The sequence below is a fragment of the Dryobates pubescens genome, chromosome W, assembly GCF_014839835.1.
Source record: "Dryobates pubescens isolate bDryPub1 chromosome W, bDryPub1.pri, whole genome shotgun sequence".
NCBI classification, from domain to species: domain Eukaryota; kingdom Metazoa; phylum Chordata; class Aves; order Piciformes; family Picidae; genus Dryobates; species Dryobates pubescens.
This window is the reverse complement of record NC_071656.1, coordinates 2,575,166-2,589,600: the sequence shown is the minus strand read 5'-3', so window position 1 is coordinate 2,589,600 and position 14,435 is coordinate 2,575,166. Positions and strand designations below refer to the sequence as shown.

General features: G+C 44.7%; 1 protein-coding gene across 2 annotated transcripts in view; it reads right to left on the bottom strand.

Moving 5' to 3' along the window:
* The window catches only part of LOC104305256 (transitional endoplasmic reticulum ATPase), a 63,295-nt gene that overhangs the window by 34,479 nt on the left and 14,381 nt on the right, over window positions 1-14,435 (bottom strand). For both annotated transcript variants that reach the window (XM_054177732.1, XM_054177733.1), the window contains 2 exons: window positions 8,032-8,174; window positions 6,910-7,040 (listed from right to left, as the gene is read on the bottom strand). In XM_054177732.1, the coding sequence (XP_054033707.1) occupies window positions 6,910-7,040; window positions 8,032-8,174 (274 nt within the window). The remainder of the gene's footprint in view (window positions 1-6,909; window positions 7,041-8,031; window positions 8,175-14,435) is intronic.

Here is a 14,435-nt window from a genome sequence, read left to right as displayed (position 1 = left end):
ATAGAAAATTAAATGGAGCCTATTCCAGTGTTTGATTCCTCCCCTGTCACAATTTGAAGCCATTTCCTCTCATCCTATCACTTGTTACTAAGGAGAAAAGATCAACACCCAACTTGCTACAACCCTCTTTCAGTTAGTTGTAGAGAGAAATAAAGTCTTCCCTCAGTCTCCTTTTTGCCAGACTAAACAACTCCAGCTCCCTCACCTGCTCCTCACCAGATCTGTTCTCCAGACCCTTCACCAGCTTTGATGCTCTTCTCTGGGACTGCCCAAGCACCTCAATGTCTTTCTTGTAGTGAGTGCCCCCAAAACTCATTGTCATTTCTTTGCTGTCTTGAAATTGAGAATCTAAGTCTTCATGGTGTCTTCTACAATTATTTCTCACTTCTCTCCTCTGACATACAAAGGGAAATGCCTGCACATAACTAGACCTCACTGAAGTCCACCCTTATGAATGATGGCCTCTGCTGCCAAGACCCCTAAAGACTCTAGTATACACCAAGTTCTATGATCCTCTGATGTGGCTAATAAAGAACAGACAATGAAGCCCAGTCTAAAATATACTTATTCCTTAAATTGTGATATTTCTAACTATGTGACATATACTAGCTACCATACAGTTCTCTGACACAGTGTCTTCTTTTGGGATTCACTTGAACTAACAGAGAACATTACAGAGGTGCAGGCAAGACTAACTGTGACCAACTCAGTATAGCTCTACCACACCCATTCACTTGGCTGTTGTGACCGTTGTTGTGAGACTGCGCCGACACATTCCAGTGGATGTGGTAAATAGAATCTCCACCATGGCAAATTCCACGAACAAGCAAGAAACTCTATGTTTCTTGGGGATAGTGGGATTTTGGAGACTACACATTCCTGGATACAGCCAGATTGTGAAACCTCTGTATGATGTGACTCGAAAGCGGAGCAGTTTCCACTGGGGACCTGAACAACAAGCAGCCTTTGACCAGATAAAGCAAGAGGTAGTTCAAGCAGTGGGTCTGGGACCCGTCCGAGATGGTCCAGACATTAAGAACATTTTGTACATGGCTGCAAGTGACAATGGTCCAACCTGGTGCCTGTGGCAAAGAGCTCCAGGTGAGACACGTGGACGACCTGTTGGCTTCTGGAGTCGAGGTTACAGAGGTTCAGAGGCTAATTGTACTCCAACAGAGAAAGAAATTCTAGCTGCCTATGAAGGAGTAAAAGCAGCTTCTGAAGTAATTGGAACTGAATCACAACTTCTCTTAGCTCCCAGGTTACCCGTTTTGAATTGGATGTTCAAAGGCAAAGGTTCCACACCACATCATGCCACAGATTCCACCTGGTCTAAGTGGATGGCTCTGATAACACAGAGAGCTCGAATGGGAAATCTTGAAAGACCTGGTCTGGTGGAGGTGATCTCAAGTTGGCCTGAAGATGCCAACTGTGCTAAACCTCCAGAGGACAGAGTAACTCGTGCTGAGGAAGCTCCTCCTTACAATGACCTTTCAGATGATGAAAAGAAGTATGCTTTGTTCACAGACGGTTCCTGTCGTCTCGTCGGGAACAAGCGAAGGTGGAAGTCTGCCGTGTGGAGTCCAACACGCCGAGTTGCAGAGGTGAAGGATGGAGAAGGAGAATCCAGTCAGTTTGCAGAGGTAAAAGCTGTCCAGCTAGCTCTCGACGTAGCTGAACGTGAGAGATGGCCAAAGCTTTATCTCTACACTGACTCATGGATGGTAGCCAATGCTCTATGGGGTTGGCTAAAGAACTGGAAAAAGAATGGCTGGCAGAGGAAAGGAAAACCCATCTGGGCAGCTGAACTGTGGCAGGACATTGCTGATCGAATCGAGAGAATTCCAGTGAAGGTGAGACACATTGATGCTCACATTCCTAAGAGCAAAGCTACTGAGGAACAGCAGCACAACCATCAGGCAGATTTAGCTGCAAGAGTTTCTCAAGTAGACAAGGACTCTGAACTTGATCCCGACTGGAAACACCGAGGTGAGATATTCTTAGCTCGGTGGGCTCACGATTCATCAGGACATCAAGGCAGAGATGCAACATACCAATGGGCTCGTGACAGATCCATAGACATTTCCATGGATGCTATCACACAAGTCATCCATGACTGTGACATTTGCGTTGCTATTAATCAGGCAAAGCGAATTAAGCCCTTGTGGTATGGTGACAGATGGTCCAAGTACAGGTATGGTGAAGCCTGGCAGATTGACTACATCACTCTACCACGTTCTCGTTCGGGTAAGCAATATGTGCTTACTATGGTAGAGGCAAACACTGGATGGCTGGAAACTTATGCAGTTCCACATGCAACTGCACGCAACACCATTCTCAGTCTGGAGAGACAGATCCTGTGGAGACACGGAACTCCAGAGAGGATTGAGTCAGACAACGGAACTCATTTCAAGAACAATCTTGTAAAGAACTGGGCAAAAGAGCACGGTATTGAGTGGATATTCCACATTCCCTACTATGCGCCAGCTGCAGGGAAGATTGAACGCCACAACGGTTTGTTGAAGACCACTCTCAAAGCCATGGGGGGTGGATCTTTGAAAAACTGGGAGAAACATTTAGCACAAGCAACCTGGCTGGTGAATAGTAGAGGTTCAGTGATCCGAGCTGGACCAGCACACTCAGATCTGCTACAGAAAGTAGAAGGTGATAGAGTTCCTGTTGTTAGCGAAAAGAATCTGTTAGGTATAACTGTTTGGGTATTTTTGCCCTCAGGAGAGGCTAAACCTGTCCGAGGGGTGGTTTCAGCTGAAGGTCCTGGTCACACTTATTGGGTAATGCAAGAGAATGGTGAAATTCAGAGTATTCCACAAAGAAATTTAACTTTAGCTGAAAGAGTTTAATTTCAGATTGTTGTACAGCTACATCACGTCCAAAGGAAGAATCCATGAGGAATCTATGGTGCACGAACCCTGAGAACCCTGAGAGCCCCGAGTCAACTGAGAGTCCCTGCATCCCTGTTTCCCTTTTCTTCGCTTTGTCTGTGGAGAGAGAAACTGTTTTCCATTTTCTTATTTCCTGATTTTCTTGGACTTCTGAACCATCTACATCTGAGTATAGCCGGAATGGACTATGAACTTTACTCACGAACTGTAAATATTGTTTCCAATTGGATGGACAGTACGAACAACCAATGAAATTGTTTAGAAGGGGTGGACTGTGACTGTTTGAGGCTGTGCCTTTAAGAAAGGGACAGTGCTGGGACACTCTGGCTGAATATTTTGTAAACATCGATATTCTAAACGAATTTCATTGGTAGATTGGTAGAATGTAGCTTTATGTTTTAGTGCAGTTAGAATCTTGTTCAGTGTTCCTCTTTGCTCTCCCCTTCCAGCCTGTTTCTGGGCATCTAGCCAGAATGACCTCGGATAAGAGATAAGCACTAATCCTGCACTAATCCTGGAGGCCTAAGAATTTTCTTTCTTAATAACTGCCTTTTTCTCTCTCTAACCCTCTTTGGGAAAAAAGGGAGGTAGGGGGAGAGAAGGGGGTACAGGGGGGAACCCTCCTCTGTCTGGAGGAGGGGGTCTTGTTCCTGTATCTTTCTGTGCTGTGTATTTCTGTATATATATTGTAAATACTGTACATATTGTACATATATATATGTATACCCTGCATTTTCATATTGCTTGTAAATATAGCATTCCTTTGCTTTTCTGGCTGGGTCAGCTGTGGGTTTTTTTTCCTTCTTTGTGGGAGAGGGAAAGCTGGGCCTCAACCCATCGCAGCTGTCCAAAACCCTACCAACCTTAGTTATTCATCACATTTGGCCACATTAAAATAATACAATAACACAGCCTGGAATCTCAGAGGGGTTCAGTGTTGGAAGCATAAAACAATGGAAAAAATACTGAGCCCTATGTTGCTGATAAACAACACATGGTGACCAGAGCAAGTGCAAGGGTTGGGTGAAGACTGGGTGGTCTGTGTTGCCATGGCACTGGGCAGAATGGAGGGGGCAAGGTGGAAGCCCATCATTCCATTTTTCCACTTATCACCTGCAACAATGCTGACCAGAGGAGTCACACCAAAAAGAAAACAAGAAATGTCTTGTGCAACTGATAAAGAAACAACTGGCTGACCACCAGGAGTGATGACTAACAGCAATCCCATCCCTGCACTCTGCACAATTATAAACAATGAGGTATAAATATTGCCCACATTTCATGAACAGTGTGGCCAGCAGGAGCAGGGAGGTCATTCTGCCCCTGTACACTGCACTGGTTAGGCCGCACCTCGAGTACTGTGTCCAGTTCTGGGCCCCTCAGTTTAGGAAGGATGTTGACTTGCTGGAACAAGTCCAGAGAAGAGCAACAAAGTTGGTGAGGGGTTTGGAACATAAGCCCTACGAGGAGAGGCTGAGGGAGCTGGGGTTGCTTAGCCTGGAGAAGAGGAGACTCAGGGGTGACCTTATTACTCTCTACAACTACCTGAAGGGAGGTTGTAGACAGACGGATGTTGGTCTCTTCTCCCAGGCAAGCAGTACCAGAACAAGAGGACACAGTCTCAGGCTGCGCCAGGGGAGATTCAGGCTGGAAGTTAGAAAAAAGTTCTATACAGAAAGAGTGATTGCACATTGGAATGGGCTGCCTGGGGAGGTGGTGGAGTCGCCATCACTGGAGGTTTTTAGGAGAAGACTTGACGGGGTACTTGGTGCTGTGGGTTAGTTGCTTGGGCGGTGTTGGATTGGTTGATGGGTTGGACGCGATGATCTTGAAGGTCTCTTCCAACCTGGTTTATTCTATGTATTCTATGTATTCTATATCTCATTTGGAGGGGATCAGGAGCTGGACACCAAAGGGCTGGGACAGATCAATGGGTTTGTCCCCCTTCCCCCCCCCCAGCCTCCCCCCATCCCCAAAGGGATGTCTTCAGGTAAGATTTGTGACCTCAGCTATGCTGAGTGCATCCCCAGGAGATCAAGTTTGTGATTGCAATCTTAGTTTGGAGCTATATAGCAATTCTGTAGTTTAGTGTGTTTATCACCAGCAATCTAAAGTAATCTGTGTATGTTGCATGTCAATAAACTGTATTATTTGTGCACCCAATTGCTTCTTTTGAATGCAGCCAGACCTACAGCAGACAGGCTGTTTGGGTATCTGGTGTCAGGCTTATAGTACCTACAATTGGCATACCTATTAAGAGATAAGTCCAGCTGCCCCTAGCCCCTCCAATCTCTGAGGACTGTCTAGAATGCAAGGGGATTCATTTCTTAGCAAATGTATCCTTCCCGAAATGTAACACTCAGTCCAAGCCCCACAAACAGGATCTACTACTTCAAGCAGGTTGCTCAGGGTCTGACCTTATCAAGCACTGAAGGTCTCCAGGTATGGAAATTCCTACCCTCTCCAGGCCTTGCTCCAGGATTAGGGAAACCTTTTTCTCAATATCTATTGGGAATTTCCTTTGATCCAGCTTGTGCCATTTCCTCTAGTCCTCTCTTGGAAGAGCCTAGTAATCCACCCCTTCCCATCAGCCAGTTGCCAGTAAACTTGCCTCTTTGCCTTCCCTTCTCCATACTGCATCAACCCATTCTCCCAGCTGCTCCTCATTCATTTTGCCCTCAGAATCTCATAATTTTGATGGCCTTGGCTAAACTTGTTTCAATCTGCCTCTGTTATGTCCTGAAGAGCCCAAACTGGACTCATCCAGTGCCCAGACATAGTCCCACAAGTGTCAAATAGAGGAATTTTTCAGAAGGCAGCTAACTACAAACCAACACTGGGGCAGTTTAGGCTGGGTGCTTCCTGGGCTGCCACATAAGTTACACCTTTGGTGTGCAGTGTCCCCACCCCTGCACCCTATAAATCTGTCTGCAAAGTCACACACTTTCTTCCCTTTCTGCTCCCATGGGAGATGCTTCCCTATTGGGTAAATGGCGGGAGAGTATCTCAGGCCTCTTAGGCCTGTTTAGGCCTAATGCCAGGATAAGTGGGGGGGGGCAGTCTCAGGCCTGGCCATCCTGGAATTAGCCTAGTGGGGGGGGGGAGGGGAGAAGAGCAAGCCCTGGGGGTTTTGGGTGTACCCTGAGGTGGGGAGAAGGGAAGTGTTTGGGGCTTTTGGGGTGTGGTGCAAGGGAACTCTGTATGCTTTGGGATATCTCTACCACTATGCTTTGTGGTTTCTGTAAAATATCAAAATATCAATTACTTTTCCATTTAAACTTTCCATCGTTATCCAATCCATTTGCATGAGCATCATTCTTCTGCCCCTCTTGGGGCAAGAGAGAATCTGTCCCATTCTAAACCAGGACAAACACTCACTCTGATTTGCAAATAGTAAAAAAGCATTTACTTTATGAAGTATACAACCACCTTAGCTTACCTCTCTGAGATTTCCTACTCTGTAACAGTAAGGTGGACAAGACCTGACAGACAACCCACTCAGGCTGCCTCAAGCTTGGGACATGCAATGCTAGACTAGATACCTTAAGGGACTGGGGAAAAAAATGTAAATAAATAAATAAAACAAAACATTTAGAGATTTCAAATTTCTCAGTGGAAAAGTACTAATTGTTTTCTTTTCACATGGCATAAAATTTAGTAATATTGTAAGGCCACCCTGCTATAGATCAAAGGAATTTTGGAATTAAAAGATGTATTTAGGTCCAGCATGAGATATTTGGAAGCAAATGCAAAAATGGCTGCTGCTGAAGTATGGCATCTTGTCAGCATTGGTGCTATCTCAGCATCTGGAAGGATATTGGAAACACATTTATCTGACTACCTTCAGCAGCAGCTCATCTCCTGAAACCAGAGGTTTTAATAATGACATTCAATACATAAAATGCAAAACCAGGAACTGCAAACACTGCTGCTCTCAAGGACTGTCAACAAAACAGATTTCAGGCAGAGGGGACTCAGTAGAGCTGCATGGCAAAATTCTGCTCACCTCTCGTTTGATGGGCTCTCCTTCACAATGGATCACTGTGTCTGGAGCCACTATGCAGTAAGGACTTGGATCTGTCTCCACTACTTTGAACTCCACTGCACGCATCCCTCCACGAACCAAGAAGATGTCACCTATAAAACTCCACATTTCAGTAGCTTGCTGCAACAGATGTCTGCAAAATGTCAACTCTTGTACAATACCAGCAGCCCAGAGGACAAGGAAGTAGGTCACATAGGCATACACTGCTAGCATTTTAAACTCAAGAGCTGCATGTATTGTGACTACCAGAGCATCATTTAGATGAGCAGCAGCTGAAGTTCTCAAATTTCATCCAGAAAACCAGCAAACAACAGAATAGAATATTGCCTAAACCAAAAGCACAAAGGCAATGACTTGTATTTCATTTCCATTCAGTTTCAATTTAACATTTCTAAAACAGGCAAAAAGCCTAAACTTAATAAAAATTCATTTTGAAGTTATTATTACTAGCTATTACTAAGTAGAATTGGTTGTCTTCAGAAGCAGAATACATAATACTGCACTATGATTCCTGCCTAAATTGGGCTACACAAGCTGGATAACTTCAATTTGTTTACACTGTATTAGGACCTATTTGTTCCAGCAGAAGTGCTACTAACACAAGTCTAAAAGCATATTTGAGTGTTATGCACTCTCCCAGTTATTAATTAAATTACTTTGAAAAAGTGAATTGAGTCAGAGTGCCAGCTAGTATATCCAACCAATTGATTTATATGTGGGCAACTCCCCAATCTCATCAAATGGTAGCAACTCAGAAGAAAATTTCATGAAACCAAGTTCCACCTAAGCCTTTTCTGATGTTCTCCCATCCCATATAGCAAAACCAAAAAACACAAAAAAACCCAACAAAATGAACCACAGGAGAACTATCAAGCTGCTCTGCCAGTCAGCAAGCAGGTATCACCCTTTCTCCTGAAGATTATGAAAAAATTAAATCAGCACTAGCAGTGTCTTACTCTACAGATGTCAGTCTAATGCTTTGTAGAGATCTCGGCAAGCTTCTAGAAATTCACTTTATTCAGTTTCAGGACTAGCTCAGCTCATGCTCACTATTATCAGGACTTCAATAACAGGTGCTCTTACCTTTTCTGATGGGTCTGTATGCTTCCAGGAAGTATGGCTTGAGATAGACCTCAAACAGATTCCCTGTGATCCCTTCCACTGTGTCGTCAATTGGCAGCACATGGATACGTTTGCCATATTTCACATCTGGGCAAGGCTGGATGCTACAACACAAGGAAACTTTGGTTAGCCATATCATCCTAGACTTACTCTCTAGTCTGGAAGAGGCAGTGATGTTCCTTCCCAGGCCAGTACAAATGCCAGAAAGGACCCTCCAAAACCTTGGTGGGACTTCTGAACTGCGTGAGAATGCTGACAAGGCAAAAAACCACATGCCCATTGGAGAACTAGTCTTTACAACACACACTTTCCTTCGCTCTTCTCAGACCTGTCCAAAACTGCTAGGGAGTTCCATACTTACCCTTCGCTCTTCTGTAGCGCCCCCTTGCCATCCCAAAGGCATATTCTCAAATTACTGATGCAGCCTAAAGACCTTCAAGAATCATGAGCTAAATTTTTTTTCAATAAGAAGCTACTGCTGAATCAACTGTAAAGGAAAATAGGCTGGGGAAAACTGTTCTTTCCTCTCTCTCATAACTTACTACAGAGAACAGAGCTCCTGTTGCCCTGATTCTGAGCAAAGGCTCTCACAGTGCCAAGCAAAGGTAGCCAAGTGTCTGTCAATTCACCTTTGTGGAGACTTACACTTAGGTTAAAGTCTAAAAGCCCCTTCCTCCTTTTTAAATAATCATTTCGGCTATTATTTTACAGTGTAGGCAAACAGCCTAATGTAGCAACACCTTGGAGTATCAAGCTGTGGCAGAGAGGCAGAAAACTCAAACTGGCTTTCTCAGCTAAGACTGCAGCTGAGCATGCGACTTTTCATGTGCTACTTCATTTGAGACTCTTAATAGATTCTTTTACCACATACTTTACAGAGAGGATGTAGCAGAAGGGTGTTGGGGTTTGGTTTGAGCAAGAGGGGACATGAGTCCCAGGAACACCTGTGCAAGCCAGGCTTTGAAGGATTTTCTGTTATTATTATAGCAATGGAGTAGGAGTTATGGAAAAGTTCTGATGCTTGGTATGTTTGAGTCAAGCTGACCCTGAGAAGGAAGGCAAACAAGATAAGGAGTAGGTGAAGATCTGGGAAAAAGAGCAATCAGGAAATTCCACAGAGTAGTGAAAACAATGATGCAACCTTTTAGATAGTAACCAATAGCATGTGTTAAATTAGAATAGAATTAACTATGTATAAGATAAGACTATAAATAATGAAGTGTGGAACAATAAAGTTGGATGATTATTATCACTCATATTGAGTGCTGTCGTCCCTGTCTCCGTTCTCGTCAAATGGCGCCCGAACAGGGACCCGATTCTGCGGGTACTCTGAGCCGTGTCGACAGGGACGACAGTGGAGACCGCACCCGGGACTTACGGGCGAGCCGACCGTGGAGGAAGGCTCGGGCGGGCCAGTCTTTGCGGGCCGAAATTAGCAGGCCTGCAGAAAGGGTCGGCGGGCAGAATCGGCGGGCCGACGGCAGCTTGGGCGGGCCAGTATCGGCGGGCCCGAGGAAAAGGATCGGCAGGCTAGACTTGGCGGGCAGGCGGTAACTCGGGCGGGCCGACATCGGCGGGCCTGAGGAAAGGAGCAGCGGACACCGACGGGTAACGGATCGCGGCAGTGAAGTTCGCGGACGTCGGTGGATATGGAACAAGAGGTAGCGCTCTCCTTATTTCAATGCTTTTTAGAAAAGCGTAAGGCGCAAATATCGCCCAAAGTAATTCCTGGGCTTTTGGCCCATGGATCCGCTTTAGGGTCTTTCCCGAGCGGAGATAGTTATTTTGATGAAACTTGTTGGAGAGAAGATGGAAACAACCTGTGGGACTTGGTGATAGATGGTGATGAAACTGCTACAAAGTTACAAAAGCCGTGGAGAGAATGTATAAACTGTATTAAAAAATATAAACTAGAACAGCGAATGGCTGCTGCAGTGACAGCGAATTTGTCAGATCGAGATGCAGCCCCAGTTGTATCTGAATTACAGCCAGACGACATGTTTCAAAAGTATCGACCGATCGACCGGGGCCACCTCCGATACATCTTCCGGCGGCCACATCGCGTTTTGCTAGCCACCAGCATTGCCGTCTGCACCCAGCGGGAAAAAAGCCGAGAAAAGGCAGCTCTCGGAGGACCACAACACCGGCAGCGAGGAACTCAAACAGGACTGACTTTGCTTTACGGCCCCTCTGAGTAACAGCGGAGCGCTTGGGGGCTCGCAGTGACGGCGTTCTTACCACCGCACCCCGCCCGCCAGCCCTGCCGGCCCCCGCGGATACCGACGGCTCCGACAAAGGCAGTACCGACTGACGCACCACTGATACCGGCAGCACTGACAGCAGCAGCAGCCCAGCGGCGGTTGCTTGCCCGGCCCCCACTCTTTCCCCCGCAGAGGCTCGCACCAGCGACCCCCCTTCTCAGTGGCTTCAGCCGCAACTCTGCTCTGATTTAAAGCAACAGTGCTAGTTTTCTCATTTCTGGTTGTAATGTCTTTCAGAGATTTGTTATTTAGAGTTTTGCTAAGTTTTTGTAATAAGAATGGTGAACGGTACGCATTTGGTACTTGTGGGTGGTTAATACATAGCCATTGTGCTAAGGTGTGAAGATTTGTTATTTAGAGTTTTGCTGGGTTTTCCTGGTGAGCATAGTGAATGGTACACATTTAGTACTTGTGGGAAGTTAATGCACGGTGATTGTACTGAGGTGTGAGTACTTGGTGATGAGTTCACCTTGTGAGATTTTCTTTTTGGTTCGAACCTTCTCAGATGTGTGCCTAAGCATTTCAAAGGAGCTCCATGTAATATTGTAATAATGGTAAGGTTTGTAGTAAATAGGTATTAATCTTCAATGGTATTCTTTAGCTAACGTAACGTCTTTAGATTTCCTTCTTAGACATAGATTACAAAAATTGAAGAATATAAGATTGTAATGGGTTGGGGCAGATCCCCTCCCCACCACAGGCAGAAATAACGACTCAGACAAACGGATTGCAAAAGTGATGAAAGTTTAAATAGAAAGCAGTAAATGTTACAGAAAACTCAAAGCGCAGTGACAAAGAAAGATCCCATCCCCACCTGAGGGAGCATCCAAAACCCCCAGGGCTCCTTCTTCCCCCTCCCTCTGCTGGGCTAGTCTCAGCTGGCCAGGCCTGAGACTGCCCATCCCCCTGTGGCCTTGGGCCCAGTCAGGCCCATGGCCGGGAGATCTCTCCCCCAGTTACCAAGTCTCGGAGAGGGAAGGAAAGAGAACGTGCTAGACTCCGCACTGGATCTTATAGTGGTGCAAAGAATTATGGTAGGAAATACACAATTTCCTGTGTCCATCCCTCTGGGCTGGACTTCTGGACACAGGAAGTGAACACACCAGGGGGGCACCCAGCTCAAACTGCAACAAAGATCAAACAAAAATAAAAGATTAAAAAAAAAAAAAAGGGTTAAAATTAAAAAGGTAATTAGAATAACAAAATACAGATTAAAAATTACAACAACAAAATGCAAATAATAATTAGGAAAGTAAGAGAGAAAAAAAATTGACAAGTAGGTCGCCTCAAGCCTTCTTTCCTGCTACCTGCGATCATCGCAATAAACAACGGCAGAAGAATCAAGACCATGAGGAAACAGCATTGCCCATGAAGCTGAACATCGATCATCTGGGATCACAAACATCATTCAGAAGAATGTAACAAAAACTGAACCAAAACAAAATCAAAACAAAAAAAAAAGGGGGGAAAGAGAGAATACCCCCATAGTAAAAAAAAAAAAAAAAAAATTAGCTCATGGTTACCTTAGAAGTGCTGTAACCCTCTCACCACAAGACACACAGCACAACTGTCATGAAAATGACAATCAGCAAACCTGCTTAGCACTGACCTCAATGACTCACGATGACCCAAGATGTCAACAGAAAGCATCTAACTTCTAACTGAGTGTCGTGACTGCTTAACTGTTGTGTGAATGTGAAGAGATCAGAATTACTAGGATGAGCAAAAACACGTTATTATGTGTAATTTTATATTGGGCAAGCAATGAAGCTCTTTTTGCTCTTGCTGTTTTCCTGCAGATTTCTGTCTGTGAAGCTAGAGCCTGGCCAGATCTACCTTTACAGATTAAAGAAATCTTGCTGCCATTAAGCAGTTGATGATTTTTGACCATCCTAGCGAAAATAAAAATGCAAAATACCCCTAAAGCAGATTGTAAAAGATGGTGCTAAGGATTGCATTTGTGTCTTAATCTCTGTGTGCAATGTGTTCAGGCATAATCAAGTCTTCTCTGTCAATAAGTGAAATGTAAAGACTGGAACTATTAAGATCTAAGTTCTTCTTTACAATGTCTGTTATCTTTGACCATGTATTATGCCAACGCTGTTAGAACATTCTAACCAGTTCAACTTAAGCACCGTGCCCTGTATGGGTGACATGGGCCAACATGACAGGCAGTAACAAATTTTGTTTGAGCTTGCAGACAGTGGGTTATACAATTGATAAAAGAAGTTTTAAGGTTTTTAGGTATTATTGTACTAACTTTGATTATTGTTAAGCTTGTTTATATTTGTATTATGCAAAGTGTTCAAAGAATAACCTCCAAGGCCTTACTTGCACAAAAGAAAAATGGGGGAATTGTTGGGGTTTGGTTTGAGCAAGAGGGGACATGAGTCCCAGGAACACCTGTGCAAGCCAGGCTTTGAAGGATTTTCTGTTATTATTATAGCAATGGAGTAGGAGTTATGGAAAAGTTCTGATGCTTGGTATGTTTGAGTCAAGCTGACCCTGAGAAGGAAGGCAAACAAGATAAGGAGTAGGTGAAGATCTGGGAAAAAGAGCAATCAGGAAATTCCACAGAGTAGTGAAAACAATGATGTAACCTTTTAGATAGTAACCAATAGCATGTGTTAAATTAGAATAGAATTAACTATGTATAAGATAAGACTATAAATAATGAAGTGTGGAACAATAAAGTTGGATGATTATTATCACTCATATTGAGTGCTGTCGTCCCTGTCTCCGTTCTCGTCAGAAGGGTAAAGGAAAAGACAGACTACCCCAGAAGGAAAAACAGTTGATAGACTACAAGGAGGAAACAATTAGCACACGAATCTGGATTCTGGCAGAAACCAGGTCACAGGAAGTAACACAATGAGAATCACAGAATGTTAGGAGTTGGAAGGGAACTTGAAAGATCATCTAGTCCAAACTCCCTGGCAGAGCAGGATCACCTAGAATAGGTCACACAGGAATGTATCCAGGAGGGTTTTGAATGTCTCCAGAGAAGGAGACTCCACAACATCTCTGGGCTGCCTGTTCCAGTGCTCTGTCACTCTCACAGTGAAAAAGTTTTTCCTTATGTTTATGTGGAACCTCTTATGCTCCAGCTTGCACCTGTTGCCCCTTGTCCTATCATTGGACATCACTGAGAAGAGCTTGGCTCTGGCCTCCCAACACTTGCTCTTCACATATTTATAAATGTTAATGAGGTCACCCCTCAGTCTCCTCTTCTCCAAGCTAGAGAGACCCATCTCCTTCAGCCTTTCCTTATAAGGGAGACATTCCACTCCCTCCACCATCTTTGTGGCTCTGTGCTACTCTTTCAAGCAATTCTCTGTCCTTCTTGAACTGAGGGGCCCAGAACTGGACACAATATTCCAGATGCAGCCTCACCAGGGCAAAGTAGAGGGGGAGAAGAACCCCTCTTGACCTACTAGCCACACCCTTTCTAATACACCCCAAGATGCCATTGGCCTTCTTGGCCACAAGGGCACATTGGTGGCTCATGGTAATCTTTCTGTCCACCAGGACCCCCAGGTCCCATTCCCCTATGCTGCTCTCTAACAGGTCAGTCCCCAACCTATACTGGTACACAGGGTTGTTCTTTCCTAGATGCAAGACTCTACACTTGTCCTAGTTGCATTTCATTAAATTTCTCCCCGCCCAACTCTCAAACCTGCCTAGTTCTCCCTGAATGGCAGCACAGCCTTCAGGTGTATCAGCCACTCCTCCCAGTTGTGTCAAGAATAAAAACTTTGAGGACAAGAGGTGTGAAAATTAGGGTTGGACTAGATGACCTTTCAAGTCCCCTTCCAATCCAAAGCATTCAAGAATTCTATGAAGGCCTCTGACCCTTGCAACAAAGCAATCAGTAACACAGGTAGAAGGCTGAGAACCACTACATACACAGTCCCAGCAGAGAAAGTAAGAGCACAGGCTGAACTATCACTATAGAAATTACTCCAACAGTAATCCAACATCAGGTTAAAATAAGGATTCATCTTTATTTTAAATCCACAGACTGACCCAAAGCACTGCTCTATTCCAGCTACAGTTGTGTTTAACATTTGCATTTTCTACTGGTAGAGAGATGGGTGGAACAGA